Source organism: Scyliorhinus canicula, chromosome 7 (genome assembly GCF_902713615.1).
Source record: "Scyliorhinus canicula chromosome 7, sScyCan1.1, whole genome shotgun sequence".
Lineage (NCBI taxonomy): Eukaryota > Metazoa > Chordata > Chondrichthyes > Carcharhiniformes > Scyliorhinidae > Scyliorhinus > Scyliorhinus canicula.
The window spans coordinates 95,827,787-95,855,451 of NC_052152.1; the positions used below are offsets into that span (position 1 = coordinate 95,827,787).

The 27,665-nt window shown below is 45.8% G+C and overlaps 1 protein-coding gene across 1 annotated transcript in view; it reads left to right on the top strand.

Moving 5' to 3' along the window:
* Positions 1 to 27,665, top strand: part of LOC119969209 (adhesion G-protein coupled receptor G2-like) — a 280,716-nt gene that overhangs the window by 31,142 nt on the left and 221,909 nt on the right. Inside the window, exons 3-4 of the mRNA XM_038802509.1 lie at positions 1,489 to 2,127; positions 10,491 to 10,526. Coding sequence (XP_038658437.1) covers positions 1,489 to 2,127; positions 10,491 to 10,526 — 675 coding nt within the window. The remainder of the gene's footprint in view (positions 1 to 1,488; positions 2,128 to 10,490; positions 10,527 to 27,665) is intronic.

Below are 27,665 nucleotides of genomic sequence, written 5' to 3' on the forward strand. Positions count from 1 at the left end.
TGGTTAGCATTGCTGCCTATGGCGATGAGGACCCAGATTTGAATCCCAAATCTGGATCACTGTCCATGTGGAGTTAGTGCATTCTCCCCGTGTCTGTGTGGGTTTCTACCTCGCAACCCAAAGATGTGCAGATAGGTGGATTGACCAGGCTAAATTGCCCCTTAATTGGAAACAAAAATAATTGGGCACTCTAAATTTTTTTTTGTTTAATTCTCTCGGATAAAAGGATTGAGGAATGGAAAATGTGCCATAGTAGGAAAGTTAGGTTTCTGCCTCTCACAGCACCTGAGGTCGGCTTCTACGCGAAAGATGATCTATGTTTGAAAATTGTTGTTAAGCAAATGTCAAGTTCTCCAGAATACTTCCTGACACATTGGAAATACCAACAAAATTGATTAGTCATTTTGTTTTTGTCACTCAGATCCAGTAGTCTTTTTGTTCCAATATTCGCTTGTTGATTTGTGGATGTTATTTTTCTCATTTCCAAGATAGTGGGAAAGACTCACCAGTCTGCCCGCTGCGTGTTATTCAGCTGCTTGCCGTTCGCTGGTGGCGGGATTCTATCTTCTCGCAACTGTCAATGAGATTTCCCATTGGAACCACCCCACCCGTACCACTTTGAAACCCGTTAGCGGATGCGGGCTGCTGGGGAGAATATTGAATCGCAATGACCGGAGAATTGCAGCCAGTATTTGTGGCCATATCGGTTGCAATAAAATATTTATGATCATCCTTAGATTCAAACCCATGCTTAGTCTATACCATACCTCATTATGTAAAGAGATATATTTTTAAATTATTACCCTGACCTGACCTTTCTGCTCTGCTTAACTCTGCCCTGACTGAACCCTCACTCTTTACCCTGTCTGAAATGATCCCATTTGGTCTCTCTCCCACTTTCAACCAAGGAGTTATCTTGCTAAGCTGCAACTCGGCTCCTTTGTATCCCTGTGCTCACTTCCAAGCAGAGGTCATTGGGGCTTAGAAGAACCATTGAAATTCTCCACACCTTCTGCCGTAACTTCGGAGGTAGTCACGGATAGGTGCTTTTTTCTCTCGGGTTTTCACCAGAGTTAAAGCAGGAGTTTGGAAGAACCCGTGTGGACATTTTACTAGCTCGCCTATCCCGCTATCTTTCAGGAACTAAATCAAGAATGGGAATTGTGACTATACATTGCCCCACTCCCTTGTACAAGGGCACTGAGATCAAGCATAGCTTCCAAGTACCGCTGGGGTTTCCACCTGAAATTTCTCTGGCCTTTGGGTTTCATACCGGCCAATGATGTAATCTGCCAATTACTGACGCTATTGGCAACTCAGGCAATGCTGCGATTATGAGAGATGTGAATGGTGTCCAGCAACAGTACGTACACCTCAAACAGTTGTTCATGTGAAATAGACTGCTGAACATTCACATTTCTTTCTTCTTTGATCTCAAACTCAAACAGGTACGATGATGTATTAACTTTATTTTCCAATCCCTTCCAGGAAGATGCACGAGCCTCAAAGGTCAAAAAGCAGTTTTCCAGCTTAATGCGCCTGATGAATATGGGACACTGTCACCAGGAACAAGCATCCCTCCACTTGGCAGTTTTACTCTCTGCATTGACATCAAGCTAAGACAGAGTAATAGGAAAGGAATGACAGCATTTACCTACAACACAGACACCAAACGCAAGCCTTCCAGCCGCCATCATGAACTTGGCATCATGGTAGCAAACAGTAAATTGATAATCTGGTTGTTTCAACAACAGATTAATGTCGGGAAAAATATTTCCTTAGCTAACTGGCACGCCCTATGTTTGACGTGGAACGGTCAAACTCGTGAAACACATGTCTATGTGAATAAAACAGGAGTATTTTCAAAAACACTTAACAGTGATTACAGACTTGGTCAAAATGGGAGCCTGGTGCTTGGTCGGAAGCACAGTCGGGGGGCAGACCGTTTGAAGGTGGATCCTGAGACTTTTGTTGGAGACTTGTATTTGTTCAGATTGTGGGATGATGCAAAAGGACAGCAGGAAATATCTCGGCTGAACTGCGAAGATGGAAATGTCATCACCTGGGAAAGCCAACAGTGGGATTTCATTGGATCAATCTTGGAAAATGATGACTCACTACCTTGTCGTAAGTACCACAGCATTCATTAAATTATTTATTTGAGGCATGATCTTTTCATAAAGTATTTTCACAGCTATGACAGCACAGGAACAAAATGGCATAATAAAACAGTTTCATCCCATTTCCTCAAAGAAAAGAATTATGTAAATCTCTATTGTGACATTTTCTGTGTCATTGTCAGCAGCTGGACTTATACATCAAGTCTAGTTACCAATCTTCTAAATCTTTTAAGTGTAGGAGGTTTTCTCCTTTCCAATTTGATGGAAGTGACAAAACATTTTGCTCAAGTTCTTTTTTACCAGGGCTAACAATGTTTCACCAATTGCATCCCATCACAAACTTCACCAAATCACACACTGCCAAAATACTCTACCAATCCTTCTTACTAAACTTTACCCAGTCACGTATTGCCACAACAGGGGCTGGTTTAGCACATTGGGCACCCCTAGAGGTCAAGGACTAAAGATGATCTGATTCCCCATGACCTCCACAGAATATGAACTTCCCCGGTAACGGGGCCAGGGCGGCCCCTGAACAAGGGGAAACCTCACTAGGATAAAAACCCTGATCAGGGTGCAGGTCAGGGATGGAAACTTCAGGGAGTGGAGAATGTGATTCTTTTATTATTAAACCTTGTTCATTGTATTCTACCTGCTGTTTCATGCCTGCTGCTTTGGTGGATTAAACACTGGCGACAAGGATAAAGTGGAGTTGCCATCGGTGCCAAGTACTACGCGCCAGAACTACTTTGTCTCGGCCTCAGGGGGCCTTCAATGTACCAGTCGATATGTCACATATCTAGAAATTGGAACCACTTAATGCAGGCAATGATGACTGGACGCAAATGATGAGCGTATGCAGTATTTCTTTAAACCAACAGGATTGTCGGGGATGAAAGACAGACAGTGATACTGTTAACAGCTTGCAGGGGCCCACCTATAGTCTCATCCAAAGCCTGACCCACCCAGTTGTACCAGATTTGTGGTTATTCGCCGCTGGTTGGGGAGAATTTTGACCCAAAGCCGCCACTGATTGTCCAGCGGTTCAGTTCCACAGAGCCATTCTGGTCCAGGCCCAATCCACATGTGACTTCCTGGCCCCATTGAGAAAGTTGGCCAAATTATGTGGAATCCACGACGCAGCTACACAGAAAAAACTTTTGGCTGAATCTAACCTGGAACAACAGCACAGGGTAAAGATAGCTATCTCCCACGAAAGAGCTGAACAAAGGGTCCAGGAACGTTAGCAAACGCTGGTGCTGAATCTGGATCACCAACCATATACCGTTCGAATTCCGCTTGGGCTGAGGAAGTTGGCCGCCGCTTCTTGGGGTCCAGAGTACCGCTGAACATTTTCCCCCGAACGAGGTGATCCAGAGTATGGATACCGACCAGCAGCTGCTGTGCACAAAGAACACGAGGGAAGATGACATCATGAGGGACTACTCCCCCACCAGGTGTGACCGCCCGTGATCAGACTCACTACGTGGAAGACGACAACAGTTACACTGCGTGGCATCACCGAGGGTCACCCTGATTCAGGTTTCCCTGAACGTAAATAGGCATTCGATCCAGATGGAGCCAATACCGGAGGGGCGCAATTCCTATTCAGCCGCTGCACTTTCAACCAAATCAGGTCTGTTTGGGACACCAACGCCCGCCTTGCTACTTACTCGGGAGAACCCCTGGCAATTGCGGGAACCTGAACGGTCCCGGTCGCATATGGACAGCAGTTGGCTAACTTGCCTCTGGTGGTAGTGCATGGCAACGGCTCAACTTTGCTGGGACATGGCTGGCAGCAGGTTTGCTGAATGCACCCGCACGACCCTGAAGGCAACCTAGCGAGATTCACGTCCATTTTCCAGGATGGTTTGGACACCATAAATGGGCATTTTTAGGCCTCGTGAACTAATAAGGGAAATTTATCCTGAACATGCGATTAGCCCCTGTTAAAATAAGGGACAGGATTGGAAATGGGCCCAGGAACAGGATGCCTCTTTTGCGAGGGTCAAGCAGCAACTGTCGTCCTCAAAAGACCATAAGACCATAAGACATATGAGCAGAATTAGGCCACTCGGCACATCACGTCTGCTCTGCCATTCAATCATGGCTGATATTTCCTCATCCCCATTCTCCTGCCTTCTCCCCATTACCACTGATCCCCTTATTAGTCAAGAACCTAACCATCTCTGTCTTAAAGACACTCAGTGATTTGGCCTCCACAGCCTTCTGCGGCAAAGTATTCCACAGATTCACCACCCTCTGGCTGAAGAAATTCCTCCTCATCTCTGTTTTAAAGGATCGTCCCTTTAGTCTGAGATGGTTTCCTCTGGTTCTAGTTTTTCCTCCAAGTGGAAACATTCTCTGCACGTCCACTCTATCCAGGCCTCGCAATTTCCTGTAAGTTTCAATAAGATCCCCTCTCATCCTTCTAAACTCCAATGAGTACAGACCCAGAGTCCTCAACCGTTTCTCGTATGACAAGTTCTTCATTCCAGGGATCGTTCTGGTGAACCACCTCTGGACCCTTTCCAAGGCCAGCACATCCTTCCTTAGATACGGGGCCCAAAACTGCTCATAATACTCCAAATGGGGTCTGACCAGAGCCTTATACAGCCTCAGAAGTACATCCCTGGTCTTGTATTGGGAAACCCATCGGGGAGTGGAGAGTGTGATTGTATTATTAATAAACCCTGTTCATCATGTTCTACCTGCTGTTGTGTGCGTGCTGTTTTGATGGATTCAACACCTCTGTTGCACAATTGCCAGCTGACTCCTCACCTTTCGATGTCCAGTCATCATCTTCATATAAACAATCAAAATCCATGTACATAAGAACTGGCTCCAGTATAATAAATTACCAATCCATGGCTTCAAAGCATTTACAAAGAAAAGATAATTCTTCATTATTCCTTATATATAGGACACCCAACGAAAAAGATTAAGACAAAAGAAATGACGAACTTGTGCCTGCCCCAGGTAGCCGGAAGGTCACGTGGCCATTGACGAGCACCGTCGTGGAAGAGGGTGCCAGGTTGCGAGGATGGGACTGGTCGAGCGTCACGGAGGCGAGTAGCGGGCGATCAGCCGATGAGTCTGACGAGTCCGACGAGTAGCGGCAGCGACTCGTGTCCCGTGGTCCCGTCCCGAGGGCAGGACAAAATGGCGGCATCTGGAGTACCTGTGAGGAAGAAGATGGCGGCGGACAAGATGGTGGCGGGCAAGATGGCGGCGCCCATGGAACGCACATGGAGGCGGAGGGTGAAGATGGCGGTGCCCATGATGCGCACATGGCGGGGCGGCGAAAGATGGTGGCACCCATTGATCGCACATGGGGTCGGTGGCAGCGGACGGAGGGTCCATTGTGCGATCGGCTGAGGCGAGGGGGGGGGTTACGGGTGCGATAGCGGCAACCATCCGGGACTGGCACACCGCTGCAAAGTGGCCTTTCTTGCCACAAGCTTTGCAGGTTGCGGTGCGGGCTGGGCAGCGCTGGCGGGGATGCTTCTGCTGACCGCAGAAGTAGCAGTGGGGACCCCCAGGGTGCGCGGTGCGGCGAGCAGCGCAGGCGTAGTGCGCGGGGGCGGCTGCTGGGGGGCCGGTTGCAGGGACCATGAGGGGTAGGACGTGTGGGCCGAGTGGCTCGCGGGGTAGGATCGCGCATTACGGGAGGCGGCCATCATTGATAGCGCCAGAGTCTTTGTAGCCGCGAGATCGGGAGCGGCCCCTTCCAGCAGTCATTGCCAGATGGGGTCCGATGCAATACCCGTAACAAAGGCATCCCGCATGAGTAAATCAGAATGTTCTGTGGCCGTGAGTGTCTGGCAGTCACAGTCTCGCACTAGAGGTATAAGGGCCCTCCAAAAGTCCTCAATCGACTCACCCGGCTGTTGGACACGAGTAGAGAGTAGATGTCTCGCAAACAGGGTGTTCGCCGACTGTGCGTAGTTCTCTTTGAGCTGTTCCATGGCCCGGGCGTAGTTAGGCGCGTCTCGAATTAGCGGAAACACGCTGGAGCTGAGTCTTGAGTAAAGAAGCTGTCGTTTTTGAGCCTCCGAAGGTGGAGGGTCCGCTGAAGAGATGTAGGCCTCGAAAACTGCAAGCCAGTGAACAAAGTCTTTCCTGGCATGGGGCGACTGCGGATCCAACTGCAGGCGGTCAGGTTTAATCCTGATGTCCATGGTGTAAGGAAAATCTCACTGTAATAAATTGTGGCGCTAACAATTGTACACAAAAACTCGAGTGCAGTACAAGAGAGGCTTTATTACAGTGAGATGCTATTCCTCCGGTGGCAGCTGTAGAATGGCATCTCAGTGAAACTTACGAATATTTATACTGCGCCCTGTGGGCAGAGCTAGCCGGCCGGGGCTTACTGGAGGAACCTGTAATACAAGTACGGCCATACATCCCCTACTGCAAGCACACATATATACAGTGGTTAGATCACCACAGCGAACGAAATAATAGCAAATTACTGCGGATGCTGGAATCTGAAAGCAAAAGGAAAATGCTGGAAAATCTCAGCAAGTCTGGCAGCATCTGTAGGGAGAGAAAAGAGCAAACGTTTCGAGTCCAGATGACCCTATGTCAAAGCTAAAAGACAGAGAAAGTGGGAAATATTTATACTGTGAGAATGGAAGATGAGTCATAGCCACAGAAATCCAGGGAAACGGGGTGGTAAAAGCAAAAGGACCAAGGGGAAAGAGTGTTAATGGCAGTCCCCAGAGAGGATAAAAGGTGTGAAAGGCCAAACAGCAGAGAAACTAACATCAGAGGGTAAACTGTGATAGATGGAGATGTGGGAGGAGGGGAAGCAAAGGAGAGAAAGATGGATAAGATGGGGGAGGTGGTAAATAAACATAAAGAAAGACAAGAAAGAAAGAAATGGTAAAAGAAAGTTATAATGAAATGGGATGAAAACAAATGGGTTGAGGTGGCGTAGAGCTAATCATCTGAAGTTGTTGAAATTTATGTTGAGATTGGAAGATGAGATGTTGTTCCTCCAGTTTGCGTTGAGCTTCACTGGAACATTGCAGCAGGCCAAGAACAGACATGTGGGCATGGGAGCAGGGTCTTGTGTTAAAATGGCAAGCAACGGGAAGGTCAAAGTCCTGAATGCGCACAGACCGAAGATGCTCAGCAAAGCGATCACCCAGTCTGCATTTGGTCTCTCCGAGATAGAGGAGGCCACATTGGGAGTAGCGAATGCAATAGACCAGATTGAGAAAGGTGCAAGTGAAATGCTGCTTAACCTGGAATGAGTGTTTTGGGTCTGGGTTGTTAAGCATGGAAGAGGTAAAGGGGCAGGTGTTACACCTTCGACAATTGCATGGGAAGGTGCCATGGGTGATGGGTATGCGGAGCAGTGGACCAGATTATCTTGGAAGGAACGGTCTCTACGGAATGCTGACAGAGGGAATGGAGGGAAGATGTGTTTGGTGGTGGCATCACGCTGGAGTTGGAGGAAATGGTGGAGGATTATGCTTTACATATGGAGGCTGCTGGGGTGAAATGTGAGAACGAGGGGGACTCTATCCTTGTTCTGGGAGGGAGTGGAGGAAGCGATGATAGTGGCACGGGAGATGGACCGCACACTGTTTTAACAAAAATTTAGAATACCCAATTATTATTATTTTTTTCTAATTAAGGGGCAATTTAGCGAGGCCAATCCACCTGACCTGCACATCTTTGGGTTGTGGGGGTGAAACCCACGCAGGTATGGCGAGAATGTGCAAACTCCACACGGACAGTGACCCAGGGTAGGGATTTGAACGTGGGTCCTCAGCGCCGCTGTCCCAGTGCTAACCACTGCGCCACATGCCGCCCGACTGCACACTGTTGAGGGCCCTGTCAACAGCTGTTGGTGGGAAATTACGGTTGAGGAAGAAGGAACACATTTTCGAAGCACCATTTTGGAAAGTGGCATCATCGGAACAAATGACGGAAGCGAAGGAGCAGGGAGAAAGGGTTGGAGCCCTTACAGGGTGTAGGATGCGAAGAGCTATAGTCCAGATAGCTGTGGGAGTCAGTGGGCTTGTAGTGGATATTAGTAGATAGTCTATTGCCGGAAATGGAGGCAGGAAGATCAAGGAAGGGAAGGGAAGTGTCTGAGATGGACCAGGTGAAAGTGATGGAGGGGGGGAGGAAACTGGAAGCAAAGTTAATGAATTTTTCCAGGTCCGGACGAGAGCACGAAGCGGCAACAGAATAGTCATCAATGTTCTGGTAAAGCAGTTGTGGAAGAGGACCCGGGTAGGCATGGAACAAGGAATGTTCCACATACCCCATAAAAAGGCATAAAAAGGGGAGTAATAATAATTATCGCTTATTGTCACAAGTAGGCTTCAATGAAGTAACTGTGAAAAGCCCCTAGTCGCCACATTCCGGCGCCTTTTCGGGGAGGCCGGTACGGGAATGTTGCTATGTTGGGGATTAACTGGTCCACAGTATAAAATAATGTGTCCTAGTTATAGTGTTATAGTTGAACATTTGAATGTTGATTTGAACTTACAGCTGAATTAATGCTGAGGAGTGAGTTGGCGATTGCGGAGGACCTGAACGCCATCATCAGTATGATACCAACTGGTAGATTTTATTTGCTAAGCCTTTTTCACAGGGAGACTACTTGGCCAAATGCACTACCCAAAATGGCGAGCAGGACTTTGGGTGGCAGAAGGTTACTGCTGATGACCAGCAAAAGATAAGTGCATCGCAGGGCTCAAATGAGGGAATCACAGTCGGTGAAGGATGGAAAGCCCGGGAGGAAGGAAAGCCCAGGCCAGAAATGGCCCAATGTTTCTTTCTGGGGCCAAGAGGAATATTCATGGTTGTTTACTTCCTGAGGAAATTTCAATGTAACTTAATGGCCTTTTGCTCTGTATTTCCATTCCATATGCTGGTTGTCAGTGGAGGTGGTCCTAGAGCTTGAGGTATGGGGGTCTGCCCTGAGGTCCCTATGATTCGGAGTCTGCAGGTGTATGTAAAGGAAAGCTGAAGATTCATGAGGAAACCGTTATATTTTTATCCAACGCTGTCTCCCTCTCATACTCTTGGATGACTCAAGGCCTTCTGTTTACCAATCTTCAGAAGTGCCTTCATTTCAGCAGCCTCTTTCTGCACATGTGGCCTGGCCCGCGATTGGGACCCACCGATCGGCGGGCCGGCCTCTCTGTCTCCCGGCCTCCTTTTTTCCGCGTCGGTGCCTGTACTCCATTGCCATGTTGGGTCTGGGCCGGCGTGGACAAGGGAGACACCGTGCATGCACGGAAATCGCGCCTGTGGGACTGCACATGCGCGGGTTCGTGCCGGACCCACTGCGCATGCGCGCATCCCCCGACGCCCATTCCACGGCCGGATCAGCAGCTGGAGCGGCGTGAACCGCTCTAGCGCCCTGCTGGCCCCCTGTAGAGGCCAGAATTGCTGATCCTGGGGCCGTGTTGACGCCGTCGAGAAACGCGACGGCGTTTCCAACGGCGTCAACACTTATCGTCAGGATTAAAGAATCATGCCCACAATGATTACATTTGTATGATACATTTATTTAATGTCTTATACTGACCAAACCATTAAAAATTGGAGTTTAAAATTCTCTCCCCTAACAAACTGTGGATGCTGAGGGGACAATTGGAGCTTTTATGACTTACTGTTTTAAACAAGGGGATCATGGGATATGATCCAAAAGCAGAAAAATGGAGTTGAGGTACAGATTAGCCATAATCCAATAGAAAGTAGCAGGCCTGAAGGGTTGAATGGCCAACTCGTGATTCTGCTGTTACTCTATGAGTAATCCTTTGGCAATGAGGGCTGAAATTCTCCAGTCGTTGCAATTCACTATTCCCAACGGCAACACACCCCCACCAATGGGTTTCCCAGCGGCGTGCGGTGTCTATAGTGGTAAATCCCATTGGCAAGTGGCAGAGGATAGAATCCCGCTATCAGCGAACGGCGCACCACCGAGAAACTGCAACTGGCGGACTGAAGAATAACGCCCACGGTCTTTCATAATAAAGAATGTTTATTATTCTCTATGTTTAAAAGTTGACTTTTCTCCTAAAAGCTTCTTAAGCATTAACAAAACATTCCAGGTCTTAACTTGTATTATGGGTAGTATTTATACTGAATAAAGTGACATGTTTGAACGAAAGGTACTCATCCACTTTGAATAAATAGACGCATTTGAGCAAATCATGAACAAACAAATTTAACTGATACATCCTTACACTCGTGTTAGAAATGTCACATTGTTATTCCAATCACCCAGCATTGTAATTCATGTCTCAGCCAGCAATAAAGGCAGTCCTTCTGCTGAAAGATGCAAGTCGCCTGTATATTTAGGTGGGATTGAATACTGATAACATTCTGATCTTTTAGGTCAACAGTTTCTCAAATCCCGTTTCAAACGTTCAGGTAAGAAGTAAGACAATTTATAAATATATATGTATATTGTACTTTGGGCACTTCCTGGTTTAATATTACTTCTCTTAAAATTTTCTCAAATATCTCTAAAGGTCTTATGCAAAGATGTGTTTTAACTCTAATAAGGGCTGTCAATTAATGATAGGGAAAAAAGAAATGCCAATGGGAGATGTTTCAAAGATTTCCTTGGACATTCCTGACAGTCAGAGACAATGTTAAGTGAGGAGATCAGCGCCCAATCCCCATTGATAGTTTTACGTAGCTCTGCAAATGCAGATTGTTTTATAATGTTTGGCTTATGTGGAATTATCCTGTCAGTGCCAGCACATCAGAAAGCATCCATATCAAGCATCTAAACAGCATCATCGGCATGTGATGTTTGAGGTTTCTTAGTCCATTTTTTACATTCCATGAATCTGGCCTCATTTTTTGACAATATCTAGAACTGCGCACCAAACCGGTCTTTGTTGTTTGTGCTGCCTTGCAAAATTGTATCAGACTTTAGGTAAATGAGGGTTAACTAAGATTAGGACACAATCGTTCCGCCTATTAAGTTGCCCAACCCTGTTTCCACAAAGCGAGATTGGAAGATACATCGACATAGTTCAAAATATCTTCAACAACATAAACAGAAAGTACTCAACAATCTCAGCAGGTCTGACAGCAGCTATGGAGAGAGAAGAGAGTGAACATTTCGAGTCTGGATGACTCTTTGTCAAAGCATCCAGTCATCCTGTCATCCAGATTCAAAACATTAGCTCTCTTCTCTCTCCACAGATGTTGTCAGACGTGCTGAGATTGTCCAGTACTTTCTGTTTTTGTTTCAGATTCCAGCATCTGCAGTAATTTGCTTTTATCTTGAAATATCTTCATCTGTCCTCCATTTGATGTTGTCAAGTCAAGGGGCGGGATCTCCTGTGCCCCCTGCGGCATGTTTCCCTGTGGCAGAGGCGGCTGGCCATTGGCCAGCAGTAGGATCTTCGCACCACTGTCAACTGGGTTTCCCATTCTATGTAATCCCCCACCACTGGGAAACTAAAGGCCGTTGTGGGCAGCAGAAGATTCCACTGGTGAGAGCAGCCTGAAAATATTCACCAAGATCTCCATAGCTTTTCTCTTCTTTTGCTTTTGATTTGTCCTTCCAATTGGTATCTGCAAGTTTGTCATTGATAGGGAAGAAAAGGAAGAAAACTGAAAAAAGAAAAATGTACAGTACCACTCATTTAACTTTGTATGGACTGTATACCCTACCCTCACCCTCCTAAGTTATTCCAGCCTCCATAATGCATGGGTCACATTTACCAGCTGTCCGGTGTTGTAACAACAAGGCTGTACATCATCTTAGTGACTGTGCAGGTGTGCCTCAAGCTTCAGGAGGAAACCTCTACCATGTACAGTTTAACCTACCTTAACTATTAGCTTGTGGTTCTCACAGCCAGCACACAATGTCCACTGATTGACTGAGCCATTATTTCGAACGTAATAGCGATAGGCAACCTTGGCCGATCCATTGCTGGGAGAATCTGCTCTCCTACTTTGGAACCTACATTCACAGTAGAACAAGGAACAAAACACCATGGGAACTTAAAAATGAGCCAGGCGGAGAGCCAAATGACATTGGCACCAAAATTCTATTTATTATGAAGTCATCTTTTCTTTTATTGATATTAAAGAATCATTGACAAACCTAGGGCTTTGAAATTTTTCCTGGGAGTTCCATTCAATTGGTGATGAAAAACTTGCATCCAATTCCAAAACACCTACAATCCTTTTAACATTGTCAATCAGTCAATGAGTCCATGAAAGGCAGACATGTTGCAAAGTTCATTCACACAGTTGTTGGGTGTGCAATTTATTTTGCCCAAAATGGAGAAAACTCTGATTTACCCAGAATGCTCTGCACATCATCAGGCCCATAATGGTAGCTCTGCTTTTCCAGCTGAACAACAGAGGGAAAGTATACCCTTTAAGTTTTAAGGAATTTCTACGAAGCTCCGAAATTTTCCTGTCTGTCTCCTGCCTCCAAATTGCAACTACCTTATGTTGGTTATTATTTAAAATATAGCAGCTGTGAACATTTCCCGTACCAGCCTCCCCGGACAGGCGCTGGCATGTGGCGACTAGGGGCTTTTCACAGAACTTCATTCAACTTCATTGAAGCCTACTCGTGACAATAAGCAATTTTCATTTTTCATTTCATTTCATTTATACTTAAGCAATAATCAATAACATAATAGATTATCTAATCAGTCCAGTCAATGAACAGTGAGGGAGCCATGGAACACTCAGTGAGAGACAAGGGGGGGGGGGGGGGGGGGGGGTGCTTGGGGAATAAAACTTTAAGATACTGGATTGTGCTATAAACAGTGATAGAACATAGGCATGAAATAATAAAAGACCAGAGGCATAAAAAATGTTAACTACAGGCTGAACCACAGCATGATGGGCAGCACGGGAGCACCAGTGGATAGCATTGTGGCTTCATCGCGCCAGGGTCCCAGTTTCGATTCCCTGCTGGGTCACTAACTGTGTGGAGTCTGCACGTTCTCCCCGTGTCTGTGTGGGTTCCCTCCGGGTGCTCTTGTTTCCTCCCACAGTCCAAAGACGCGCAGGTTAGTTGGATTAGCCATGATAAATTGCCCTTAGTGACCAAAAAGGTTTGGAGGGGTTATTGGGTTACGGGGATAGGGTGGCAGTGAGGGCTTAAGTGGGTTGCAGACTCGATGGAACAAATGGCCTCCTTCTGCACTGTATGTTCTATGATAAATATATTAGAGAGTGAAATGTGTAATCATAGGTACAGAGAGTGAATACATAACAGTGCAATATAACATATCAGAACATTTAACAGGGGTATACATTGAAAAGTGTGACTGCATCAAATGATGCACACAAAACACAGAGTTATAGTTGGATAGGCAATTTACATATAAGGCTACTAACCAAGTGTTGTTGCCCAGTACCAAATCTGCTGTGTGATACTTGTTCTTTAAGATCACGTTAGCCAGTTCTAACTTAAAGTTTCATTTTGACATTGATGGTGTTGCTCAGGAGAACTGCAAGAATTCCTTATCCATGTCTTATCTTTTATCCTCATTCTTCAATGACGTCCTTCAAACCATTTTTGAAAGGGCAGGAATCTCCGAAACAGAGCTCCCCATAACCTGTCAGCATTTTCCATCTACATTCCACCAATTATTTCCCATGCCACCTTTTTAAAACTTGAACTGAGTTATGGCAGGAATTTTGACCCCTTGTCTTCAGTGTAGTGCAGTACATTATAAAATGCATAAACAGCCAAGCTTTGCAGAAAACCTTTAAAGAATTTCTATTTTTCTATATCACCCTGGTAAATGTGGGAGAAGAAAAATATGTCTCCAAATCCAGGCATATCATTGATATTCTCATTGAATTTTCAAACTCACATTAAAGAATACTGTTAAAGTCCAACTTGGAATAAATATTGTGGGTGTGAGATATTTCTGACTGCCTAGACTTGGAGCAACATATTGAGAACGTTTCTTTGGTACTGCCAACTCTCAGAGGCACAGTGACATTTAATTTTGGTATTGCTCGTAATACTTTTTATCATTGGGATTTTACTTGAAGGTTTTCCTTTTGATTCATTCTGAGAATGTGGGCATGTCTGACCCATTCCTAGTTACCTGAGAGGGTGGTGGTGGGCCTTCTTCTTGAACCGCTGCATGTGCCATTCTTCGTACAGGTTTCATTCAACTCAATTGTTTGCTCGGCCACTTCAGAGACGTATTAAGAATCAATCACAATCGCGTTGGAGTGGGACTTGCATATAGACAAGGTCGGACAAGGATTGCTACTTTCTTTGCCTAAAAGACATTCATGAAAGAGTTTGCCAATCAAAAGGCTATATGGTGATTTTTTAAAAAAATGCTGCCTGTTTGTCATTTCTAGATTATTTTAAGCTGAATTCAAAATTTTAAATAGCCGTGGTGGAATTTGAAATTATGTTCTACCGGACAATATATTTACATCATTGGATTGTCAGTCCAGGAACATAACACTGCAGGGCCAGACATTAGAATTGCATTCAGAAATATAGTTGCAACTCAGCACATTCATATGGTGAAGCAAAGGTTTTTGAGATGTGTGAATTTAATCTCATTCATATGTTAGAATGATACTGATATTAGTAACCCTGATTATATTTGTTTTGAAATCTTTTCACCACCATGTAAAAGGTTTTTCCTTGAAGTGGACAGTGAGTTAAGAATTTATGTGTGGTGTGTGAGTGTAGCCCCCTTTGATTTATGAGTAGTTTAATTTAAAAATAACACAGGAGACAATTTTTACTCTTAAACAAGATAAAAGGCTACTTCCTTCCATGAAATACTGCTGAAGATTACTTTGGAAAAAGTGACAAAGTTATGAACTGAAATACAGATTCAAATATTAAAATCAGATAAATAAGAAAAATGAAAATGAAATGAACATCGCTTATTGTCACAAGTAGGCTTCAATGAAGTTACTGTGAAAAGCCCCTAGTCGCCAAATTACGGCGCCTGTCCGGGGAGGCTGGTACGGGAATTGAACCGTGCTGCTGGCCTGCCTTGGCCTGCTTTAAAGCCAGCTATTTAGCCCTGTGCTAAACAGCCCTTAAAAATAAACTAATATTTAAAGATGCAATTTCAAATCAGTCACTGTGACACATCATTGCAGGTCCATTGCTTGAATCCCTTCTTTCCAAAGTGAAGGGGTTGAAACTTACGGTTCAGTTTTGCGACTGTGATGGTTCCTGTTTATATTTGAATGTTTGCCTTTTCAGCTCAATTCAGCAGATCCAATGATTTTGAGAAAGAGAAAGAGACAGTTTCCTATTCCTCGCTAATTCTGTTGGTACGGAATTTACAGATTGTTCTTGTGGCAAAACAACTGTTGAGTTCTTAATATCTTCCTCGTTGGCCTAGCTTGGCCAGGAACCCTCGCTGATGTTGTTTCTCAGGGTTCTTCCTGGGGTTCTGCACACACTAATGTCTGTTCTCAGCCTATCTTTATCACAACCAAAACAAAATGGCTGCTATGTTAATTTTAATGAGGATTTTCCCCCAGGCAAAGAAGTTAACTATATTGCGGTCCTGTGGAGTCCTTACTTGTGTCCAATTCCCTCAAACATAAAAGGTTTCTTTTTACATCTTTTAAAATGTAATAAACCTCCATGAAGGAGCCTTTGCATTTTTTACTCATTCTTTGCAGCCAGTTCTGCAGATATGAGTCTGACAAGTATTGGGTGCCATGTTGTCTTTCCATTTTGAATACTCAAAGTAAAGATCTGTAAACAGAAATGATCCTTTAGTTGTCCTTAAAATCTGTAATGTCATAATTACATGTTGGGTATGTAACAATTGTTTACATTTATATTTAACATTTCTCACTTGGCTTGGAAAAGAAAGGTTAATTTAATTTCTTTATTGCAAGTTGAGTGTAATATTCAGGAAGTCTTCCTACACTGCAAAGGTTGCAAGCGGAGTGTGGTGAATGTAATTCACACTGTAATATATATACCATATTATTGTAAGCGCAGTTGCGTTGCTCGACCACTAGGGGGAGTAACACTGGGAATGCATAGGAGTTTGTACAGGGCTCCACCCTTGGCTCCGCCCACGGCTCCTCCCCCTGAACTGCTATATAAAGATCGATGCCCAGAGCCAGCCAAACAGTTCATCCAGGGTTCATCATGTTACAGGCTGGCTCTGTTGTAAGTAGATTAAAACCACTGTTCATATCTTAAAGGACATGTCTTGTGAATTGATGGTCTCATCACGGAGTACTGTAAACAGTTCTGTTTTCCTTCCTGAAGGACGGACATGTATTGGAAACAACTCAGAAAAAGTTAATTCGGCTGATTCCTGGTTTGAAGAGGTTGTCTTAAGAGAAAAGATTGAGCAGGTTGGATCTATACTCATTGGAGTTTAGAAGAATGAGAGGAGACCTTAGTGAAACAAGCCTATAACATTCTGAAGATCTTGACAAGGTGGAGTGTTTTCCCTCAAAGGGGATTCTAAAACATTTAAGGTGGAGAAGAGGAGGAATGGCTATCCTCAGAGAGTCACTCGTCTTTCGAACTCTCTTCTAGAAAGCAGTGGAGGTTGGGTTATTGAATATATTCAAGGCTGAATTAGGCAGCTTTTTGCTTCATGGGAATTAAGGATTAAGGAAAGTGGAGCACAATCAGATCTTATTGAATGCTGGGCATTCCCAATGGGATAAATGAGCAAATCTTGCTCCCATTAGGACCTTATTTTATTTAAATTGGGAACAAACAATTGAGATCAAAGGTTATGGTGGCACGTAGCACAGTGGTTAGCACTGTTGCTTCACAGCTCCAGGGTCTCAGGTTCGATTCCCGGCTTCGGTCACTGTCTGTGTGGAGTCTGCACGTTCTCCCCATGTCTGTGTGGGTTTCCTCCGGGTGCTCCAGTTTCCTACTACAGTCCAAAGATGGCAGGTTAGATGGATTGGCCATGGTAAATTGCCTTAGTGTCCAAAAAGGTTAGGTGGGATTACTGGGTTAGAGTAGGGTGATCTATCCAAGGGCCAAATGGCGTCCTTCTGCACTGTAAATTCTATGATCCATGAGATCTGACTGGATCTTATTGAGGAGAATGGTAAGACATTGGCCAGAATTCTCCAGTCATTGCGATTCACTTTTCCCGCTGGCAGTGAATCCCCGCCTGCAGGTTTCCTGGCGACGTGCAGTTGTTATAATAGGAAACCCTGCAGCAAAGGGCACGTGACCGAGAAGCTCGGGAACCTCACCCATTGGGTGAATAAGTAACGTGCTATGGTTAGGTTTGCATTCATGGACTGTGGAATGACAAATAACCATCCCTCATTCCAAGCATTCTAATGTTATGTACAAGCTTGAAATGTCAGCCTTGTTTATGCACTATTGCATTGTGTTGTGGCGAGATGTGGGTTCCCAGCACAATTGTTTCAACTTGGTACATTTGTTTCGCACACGGTGCAGTTGTTTTCAAAGGAGGATGTTGGATCCCCTTAAAACAAGGAAGAAAATAAATTTAGCACTTGAGTAGCAAGAAAAAAAAAGGCTGCTCTTTGGACAACTTGGCATCCAGAGGTGCAATGTTAGGATGAATATGCTCCGCAGATGAGCGGTTGAGTTGTCTCTGATTATGTTTCTGTCAAGGTAATTTTCACAATTAAAAGCACAATTCTGCTCCAGCAATAGAGGGACAATGCATAGAATCGTAGAATTTGCAGTGCATAAGGAGGCCATTCGGCCCATCGGGTCTGCAGTGGCTCTTGGAAAGAGCACCCTACTTAAGCCCACTCCTCAACCCTACCCTATAACCCAGTAACCCCACCTAACCTTTTTTGACACTAAGGGAAATTTATCATGGCCAATCATCTAACCTGCACATCTTTAGACTGTGGGAGGAAACCGGAGCACCCGGAAGAAACCCACGCAGACACGGGGAGAACGTGCAGACTCCGCACAGACAGTGACCCAAGCCATGAATCGAACCTGGGACCCTGGAGCTGTGAAGCAACTGTGCTAATCATGTGCTACCATGCTGCCCATGTGCTACTGTGCTGCCCATAGGGAGAACTAGCTGAGATGTGCCCCCCAGGAAGGGCTGAATCCAGGACTCAATTGAATTTTCTCCATTTATCCATCCTGCCTGAAAGGAGCAGCTCTTTCAGAGATAGTAGCAGCCTCTGGTATTATATCAACTTGTGAGCCTGCACAGTGCATGTTGGTGGACTATTCTGCTGAGGTGGCATCACATGAAGCCTGCTCTTGACTCTCACTGAACACTCATACAAATACACTTCTACCTGGAGTGGCTGGGCAGTGGGGAGGTTTAGAAAGTCTTGCCTGTTTTACTCCACTCTAGCCTTGGGCAGACAGGTTTAACAGCTCCCCCCCCCCCCCCCCCCAGCACTTACCATACAACAAAGATCACAACAGACACTCCCCTGATTTGCACAGCCCAGTTCTAGAACACAATGTTGGGCTGAAATCATTTCCTTTCCTGGAGTCTCCAGTGAGCAGAACAACCCTCAGTAAGGCTGAGCTATTGAGGAACCTCAATGTGACATGGTTTAATATTAAAATGGAAGAGGATAATGGAACTACCAAGTTGGAAAATAGCTGAATAGGAAGTTAGATGAAAGCATGAATGGCATTTATGACCTTGCACCACTTGTCTTTTTAATGATCATTGATGTTACATCACTGATTATGAACAATACAATGCAAGAAAACCACAGATTGTTTGGTAAATAAACAAGTGTTTAGATCCTGTCCCCAGGTCACTGTCTGTGTAGAGTTTGCACATTCTCCCCGTTTCTGCATGGGTTTCACACCCGCAACCCAAAGATGTGGGGGTTAATAACCAAACTCTGCAATCATGGACTTGACCCCCTTGTACAGCTGGATCCTTAACCTCCTCACCAACAGACCGCATCTGTCAGGATAGGCAACAGCACCTCTTCCACAATAGTCCTCATCACCAGGGCCCAGCAAGGATGTGTGCTCAGTCCTCTACTGTAATCCCTATACACTCACGACTGTGTGGGCCATATCTCAAACAACGACGAATCAGACTACAGGAGGGAGGTAAATCACTTGGTTGCATGGTATACCGAAAGCAACCTCTCTAAATGTTGGAAAGACCAAGGAACTGATCATCGACTTCAGGAATAGTAGCACGACACCCCCGCCCCCACCATCTGCTTCAATGTCTCTGAAGTGAAGATGGTCGATAGCTTTAAGTTTCTGGGCGTGACCATCATCAACAGTCTGTCCTGGTCCACTCACATTGATGCAACAGTCAAGAAAGCCCAACAAACTCTCTACTTCCTATGGAAGCTAAAGAAATTTGGCATGTCTGCATCGACTCTCAGAAACTTCTACAGATGTGCGATAGAGAGCATTCCATCCATCTGTATCACAGCCTGGTATGGCAACTGCTCGGTCCAAGATGGTAAGAAATTGCAGAGTGTGGTGAACTTAGCCCAACACATCACACAAGCTTTCCACCTTCACATTGATTCTGTATACACCTCCAGCTGCCTCAAGAAGGCAGACAGCATTATCAGAGGCCCCTCCCACCCAGGCAATGCCTTCTTCCAGACCCTACCATCAGGCAGAAGGTTCAGAAGTTTGAAAACCCATACATCTAGACATATGAACAGCTTCTTCCCCACAACTACAAGACTCCTCAATTACTCCCCCTCGGACTGATCTGTTCCCTGTCAGAACACTATTCACGACGCCCTATGCTGCTCTTGCTCATGTATTTGCTTTGTTCGGCCCCTTATTCCGCACTGTAACCAATTATTGTTTGTTGATGTACCATTTGTCAATGTACTCTATTGATTATTCATTTTGCCTACAATGTACGTACTGTGTACGTTCCCTCGGCTGCAAAAAAATACTTTTCAATGTACTTCGGTACATGTGACAATAAAACAAAGCAAATGTGCAGGTCAGGTGGATTGGCTACACTAAATTTCTCCTTAAATTTATAAATAAAAAGAAACAAGTGTTTATTCCGCAGTCATGAAAACAATTTGGGCACGATCCTCCGGACACAATACGCCTGAAAAACCGCTCGCCGCAGCGCAGCATGGCCATTGAAAGCCGGGAGCTCCCCGTATCTACCCAGCTCACAACAGGATCACCTTTTGTCAAATCTGCATATCCGAGTGTAACACTGTGCGTTCTTCTTATGTGCAGATTCCCGAGGTAACGGAGGCTTTGGGATTCAATCCCTTCGCCACAGAGACTTCGGAGAGCGCTGTTTGGTACTGGTCTCCACAAACAGGGACCAGTCGGAGTGGCATTTGTGGAGGTCTCCAAGGCAATCGGAGGCCCCCAGCTGTATACACATTGGATAGGGTGGTTCCCTGGCACTGCTGGTACCACCTGGGTGCCAGCCTGGCACTGCCAAGGTGCCCAGGTGGCACTGCCATCTGGTAGGGGCATTGCCATGGTGCCAGGTTTTATAGACCTCTATAAAATCAACCCTAAGCCTCCTACTCTCCAGGGAAACAAGTCTCAGTCTATACAGCCTCTCCTTATAACTCAAACCATCAAGTCCCGGTAGCATCCTAGTAAATCTTTTCTGCACTCTTTCAAGTTTAATAATATTCTTTCTATAATAGGGTGACCAGAACTGTGCACAGTATTCCAAGTGTGGCCTAACTAATGTCTTGTACACATTCAGCAAGGTGTCCTAACTCCTGTATTCAATGTTCTGACCAATGAAACCTAGCATGTGCAATGCCTCCTTAGAACATAGAACATAGAACAGTACAGCACAGAACAGGCCCTTCGGCCCTCGATGTTGTGCCGAGCAATGATTACCCTACTCAAACCCATGTATCCACCCTATACCCGTAACCCAACAACCACCCCCCCCCCCCAACCTTACTTTTTTAGGACACTACGGGCAATTTAGCATGGCCAATCCACCTAACCCGCACATCTTTGGACTGTGGGAGGAAACCGGAGCACCCGGAGGAAACCCACGCACACACGGGGAGGACGTGCAGACTCCGCACAGACAGTGACCCAGCCGGGAATCGAACCTGGGATCCTGGAGCTGTGAAGCATTTATGCTAACCACCATGCTACCGTGCTGCCCTTCACCACCCTGTCCACCTGTGACTCCACTTCAAGGAGCTATGAACCTGTACCCCTAGATCTCTTTGTTCTATAACTCTCCCCAACTCCCATCATTAACTGAGTAGGTCCTGCCCTGATTCGATCTGCAAAATGCATCACCTCACATTTATCCAAATTAAACTCCACCTGCCATTCATCGTCCCATTGAATCAATTGCTCAAGATCCTGTTGCAATCCGAGGTAATCTTCTTCACTGTCCACAATGCCACCAATCTTGGTGTAATCTGCAAACTTACTAACCATGCCTCCTAAATTCTCATCAAATCATTAGCATAAATAATAAAAGCAATGGACCCAGCACTGATCCCTGAGGCACACCACTGGTCACAGGCCTCCTGTTTGAAAAACAACCCTCTAAAGCCATCCTTTGACTTTTATCAACAAGCCAATTTTGTATTTAATTGGCTATCTCACACTGGATCCCATGAGATTTATCCTTATTGAGAAACCTACCATGCAGTACCTTGTCAAAGGCCTTGCTAAAGTCCATGCATACAACATCGACTGCACTGCCCACATCTAGCTTCTTGGTTACCCCTTCAAAAAATTCAATCAAATCCGCTCACAAAGCCATGCTGACTTTCCCTAATTAGTCCCTGCTTCGCTAAATGCCTGTAGATCCTGGCTGGGATTCTCCGACCCCGCGCCGGGTTCAGAGAATCCCTGGGATGACATGAGAATCGCACCCCGCCGCCGGCTTACCTATTCTCCGGCACCAATTCTTGAGCACCCGCGAGATTCCAGCTGCACCGGTCGGGGTCCGTTGAATATATCTCCCCCAGTGATTCTCTGGACCTCGACGGGCCGGATGGCCGCTGAGTTCGGCCAAGTCCCGCCGGCGTGGGTTACTCAGATCCCACATGGTGGGACCTGGAACGTGTGTCTGTGGGGGCCGTCCTGGAGGGGGCGGCGGGATCCGACCCCGGGGGGGGTAGGGCTCCACAGTGGCCTGGCCCACGATCGGGGCCTACCAATTGGCGGGCGGGCTGGTTCCGTGGGGGCCTATGTTCCTTCGCGCCGGGCCCCTGTAGAGCTCCGCCATATTGCCCGGGGGCCAGTGCGGAAATGGGAAACCACGTGCATGCACGGAATCACGCCAGACGTTCCGCGCATGCGCGGAATCATCTTGGCTGTTGCGCACATCCGCAAACTCGCGCCGGCTGTTCCGCGCCAGCTGGAGCTGCGGGGACCATTCCGGTGCCGACCTAGCCTCCTAGAAAGGGGAACATTCCTCAATATCGGGGATCGTTGACGCCCGAGTGCTTGGCACCACTTTTCACGCCGGCATCAGAACATGGCCGCGGGATTGGAGAATCCCAGCCTCCGTCTCTCAGAATACCTTCCCACAACTTACCCACCACAGATGTTAGGATCACCGGTCTGTAGTTCCCAGGATTTTCCCTGCAGCCCTTCTTAAACAAAGGCACAATATTTGCTACCCTCCAATCTTCAGGCACTTCACCTGTGGCTATCGACGATTCAAATATTTCTGCTAGGGGACCCGCAATTTCCTTTCTAGCTTCCCACAACGTCCTGGGATACATTTCATCAGGTTCCGGAAATTTATCTACCTTGATGTTTAAGACTTCTAGCACCTCCTTCTTTGTAATATGTACACGCCTCAAGCCATCACTTTTTATTTCCCAAGCTCCCTAACTTTCATGCCTTTCTCAACAGTAAATACTGATGAGAAATATTCATTTAGGATCTTACCCATCCCTTGTGGATCCCCACACAGATGACCTTGTAGATCCTGAAGAGGTCCTAATTTGTCCATCGTTACTCTTTTGCCCTTTATGTATTATTATCTGCCAAAGCAAACTCATGTCCACTTTTTGCCCTCCTGATTTCATTCAGGCTTCTTCTTCAACACCTGTTGCATTGAATAGCCTTGGGGGCGATTCTTCGTTGCCCAACTCCGAAATCGGGAACAGTGATCAGGTGGAAGAATGGCTTCCGACGGTGAAATCGCGGCAGGTGCTGGTTCGACACCGGGTCTTGATGCTCTGCCCCCTCCCAATTGTTGTCATCGTGATGCAAGACGCATTGCAACCCCGTTTGAATATTATAATCAGGCCCACCCGCCATGCTCTGCCTTCGATGGGCCAAGTTCCCAATGGCGCAGACCACGTGTGGTTTCAGCGGTCATGAGCCTGGCGTGAGCTCAACCGAGAGCCGTGAAACTTGCTGGGGGCTTCTGCGAGGGCTGGGGCAAGTAGTGGGGGGTGGCCAGGAGGTGAGCTGCTGAGTCGGGGTAGACTAGTACACGGTCCAGACAACCAGCGTCATATTTTCCGGCGTGATTGGTGCGTGTGTGAGGGGGTGTAGGCAACTGCATGGCTGCAGCCTGTCAGCCCTGCGCAAGCCCGGCACAGACCACCATTTTCCGCACATTCCGCGGGTGTTGCCCCGATGCCAGTGCTAGCCCCTCACCGGTAGCAAAATCAGTGCGGGGGTGGTGCCGATTTTTCCATCGTGAAACACCACGGATCCTCTGTTGGCATCAGAACTTAGATGCAGGAACGGAGAATCCAGCCCCCTGTGTTTCTCGGCACTGCAACATTGTTGTCGAAAGTTTGGTGCGGAAAGGGGCAGGGAATGCAGAAGACCTCTTTGTGAACCTGCTCCTGGGCCTGGTGAAGATCACCATTAACAGGTACAGGCAGCGGGTGATCGAGGGGTTCGTCCGTCTGGACTGCCCCCCCTTTTTGCAGCTTCATTCACTGCTGGATGTCTCTGGAGAGGGGGCATGTGGTTTCCATGGGCATTCTCGAGGCCTCCCGTGCCCGTGGGCACCGCAGGGGTTGGATTGCTTTATCGAACCCTCTTTTCACATTATGATTTGATGTTGCAAAGTTTCCGTTCCTCTTTGTTATTTTTGGGCTGTGCCTCTACCAGGAGCCCTTTTAATTTATCCCCCAGTTGGTTTCTTTTAGTATGCTTAGTTGATTGGACCCTAAAATACATCATGGCATAATCAATTGTTCCCAGCCAATAGGATCCAGACAGGTCATAACAAGACCATTAATTTAAGATAGTCACTAATTGATCCAAGAAGGAATTTAGAGGAAATGTCTTTACTTATAAGAAGAGTGGAACTCAGTACCGCCTGGAATGGATGAGACAATTAATATGTAAGGTGAAGCTAGATCAAAACTGGGGGAGAAATTAGTATTTGTATGTTGATGGAGTTAACTACAGTAAGACAGGAGGAGGCGTGGATGGAGCATAACCATTGACATTAATCTGTTGGATTGATTGATCTGGATATGTGCTATGAAATTCTATTTAATATCGTTTTGACACCTAAAGTCCTCTTGTGTGAGGTTTTCACTGGCATATCTATGACCGACCTTCTCACTGTGAATAACAAACATCACTAGTTGTATTGTTTTTCAAATTGCCAGATGATCAGTCACTCAAATGAAATAGTATATATTATGGCTGGGAATTTCATCTGTAACAGATAGCAAAAGCGAGGAGGTCTGAGGGTTTTCCCAGTCTGGGATTTCATTGTACAGTCTGTAGAGAATTGTGACGACGCTAGTTCATGGGATTACGTTTGAAGCAGTTCTCATGTTGCTCCAAGTGACCAGGTTCCCCTGCAATGAATGTTTATAAAAAGAGGGCGGGATTCTCTGTTCCTGAGCCAAAGTGTTGGCGGCAGGGCAGGTCTCTTGGGCCTCTCCAACAGAGAAACAGGCACTGTACCTGGACTGATTCAGTAATCATGGAGGAGCTAGCACCGGCACCGAAGGGAACGCAATCGATTCCAATGAGAAACGTGCGGGATTTGCCGGGATCCGTGATTGACACTTGGGCGGCTGACAAGTTGCAGCTGCATATACTCCCCACACACACTCATCCCAGCCAACAGGATGGCACTGGTTGCTCTCCCACACCTAGTAGTACCCTGGGGGGAACACCCATATGACCTGTGGGCCTAAGTTCACAGTGGGCAGTCAGCGGTGAGTGCATGGCGGCCTTGTAGGCTGCAGCAATGGTGCGCTGTGCCCGTCCATCCCCACTCCACAGCACACCTCTTGGCCACCCCGCGCGCTAAATGCCAACAGCGTTTACATGCATTCTGGAATGCATTGATGCCACTATCAAGGCACCGGAGAAATGCGATTTGGTGTGAAATCGGCTGCCCGCCACGATTTTGGTGTCAAAACCGATTCTCCGCCCAATTGCCTTTCCCAATTTTGGCGTTGGCTGATAGAGAATCCCTTGTGTTTTTGAGTTCATTTTATTTTCCAATTGTCGTGAAACATTTAACAGCTGCAGTTTCTACATAATGGTTCGCAGACCTGAGATGTCATTTGTCCATACTGACTGAATTGTAAATCCATCAATCGAGCGTGCTGGCAAAGTCATATTTCATTTCTCTATCGATTCTCCAGATACAAATCAGTTAAAGAAACACTGGAGTCATGAGAAGCATTTGGCAAACCTTTGTTTATTCTCCAGGCCTCCACCCTTCCCCACCTCCACCAATGTAATTCATCTTCTGTGGGTACCTAAACAATAGAAATGAGATAAGGGCAGGATTCTCCCATTGCAACCACCCCATGCTACTGTGGGAGTGCACTGCCCGCGGGAAAAGTGGAACCCGACAACTGGAGAATTTGGGCTGTATAACACCTTTATGTCCCATGAGAAACATCGTAAAAACTAAATTATCTGAATGAATAATAATTCTCTTAAATATTTTATTTTCTAGAATACTCATTGTTACACTGTGCAATAACATGGTGCTGCAATTACTGAGAAAGAGCTGGATTTGTGTTAATTACCAGTCACAACCCTGGAATGCATCAATAAGGATATTATTTCCACTGGGTGCTTGTTCAATCTATTGTTTTGTACACTAATGCTGTATGACAATGAGTGCAACTGCCTCCCACGGCATTGGTATAAACTCAATCCTTTAGCAATCAGATTTTTATCTCTTGGCTCTGGAAATAGTTCTGAGATGCCAATGTTCCCTTTTTAATCAATGCCGCAATTAAGGTGAGGGAGTAATTTTACAAGTGCTGATACTGTGGGACATAGCCTACCCACTGTGCATATCTTAGAAAAACAGGCCAACCTTTTCCAATATACCCTGTTGGTGAATGAGATGTCTCATTGGCAGCACACACTCAGAGGATGGCATGGTAGCACAGTGGTTAGCACTGTTGCCTCACCCCCCCCCCCCCCCCCCCCCCCCCCCCTAATAACTCTGTGGAAACTCTGTGAGGGGCCTAATAACTCTGTGGAAAATTGGTTCACATTGACTGGAGAATGTCCCGGGTCTTTCTGCTGAGCATTCGTCAGTGACCTTCATGACCCAACCAAGGATAGACCCCTCCAACTCCATAGCCCCCTCACCATGGATCCGGGAATTGGCCATAACAAGTTTCTCTCCAGTCTTTCCTCATGACTTAGATCTCATGACTTAGATCTCATGACACCAGGAATCCGCTTTATGGTTGTTCACCATAGTGCCCTCATGAACTTTGTTCCTTGTAGCTGGATGGTCATAGTCACGGCAATCAACATGCTATCGACTGAGAGCATTATACAGTTGGAACATGACTTCCTTTGGCAATTATATTTAACCTCATTTCTATTCATGTCATTGGGTTTTAATGGACCAATTGTTTAGTATCACTTTAACATTAAATTGCCACTTTGCAACTTCAACTTTCAGAGCAAAGTGAGCAACATTCAAATCTAATCAATAGGTACCTTATGTTCACAGAAGCACAGCTGACTCATGCAAGTTTATTAACAATTTCACTTCAATCCTTTAATTGTTTATTTCTGTGGTTCTATAATTATAATGAATTCAGTGGTGCATAAGAGAACCCAACTTGATCGTCTCAGCAATTGTCAACTTTTGAAAAGAAGAGCTAAAAATAGATTATCATCAATGATGACACTTAATACCTAACTCCACTCGAAGGTATAAAAAACCTTTGTTTGACCTTCAGACCAAAGCTGAAAAGTAGCAGCCAGTGCAGTTAAATTTGTAATTTGTAAACATGGGGCTAATTGGACAAAGACCAATTATAGAGGAGCCAATTACTGGATTCATGGAATCAAAATGCCACCATAATCGATCTTTTGGCTAAGATCAAATGTAGCATCAAGCATGAGATCAGGCATAAAGCCTGTTCTTGTCAACTTGGATTTAGTATGTCTCTTTTGTGGTGAGCAATAATTGGATTCAATTTGAATTTGAATCGTTTTTTGGAGCAAGTAAGAAGTTGGTTCACCATGACCACTCTATGAATTGGCTTTGTATCTTTATGAAAGGAATAAAATCAATAATCCCCTGCTGCAAGGTGTCAGTAGAGTTTGTAGAGTTTTCTCCCTGATTCCCGTTACCTCGAGTTTTATAGGGCTCCTTGGTGCCACACTCTAATGCTACCTCGATGTCAAGGGGAGTC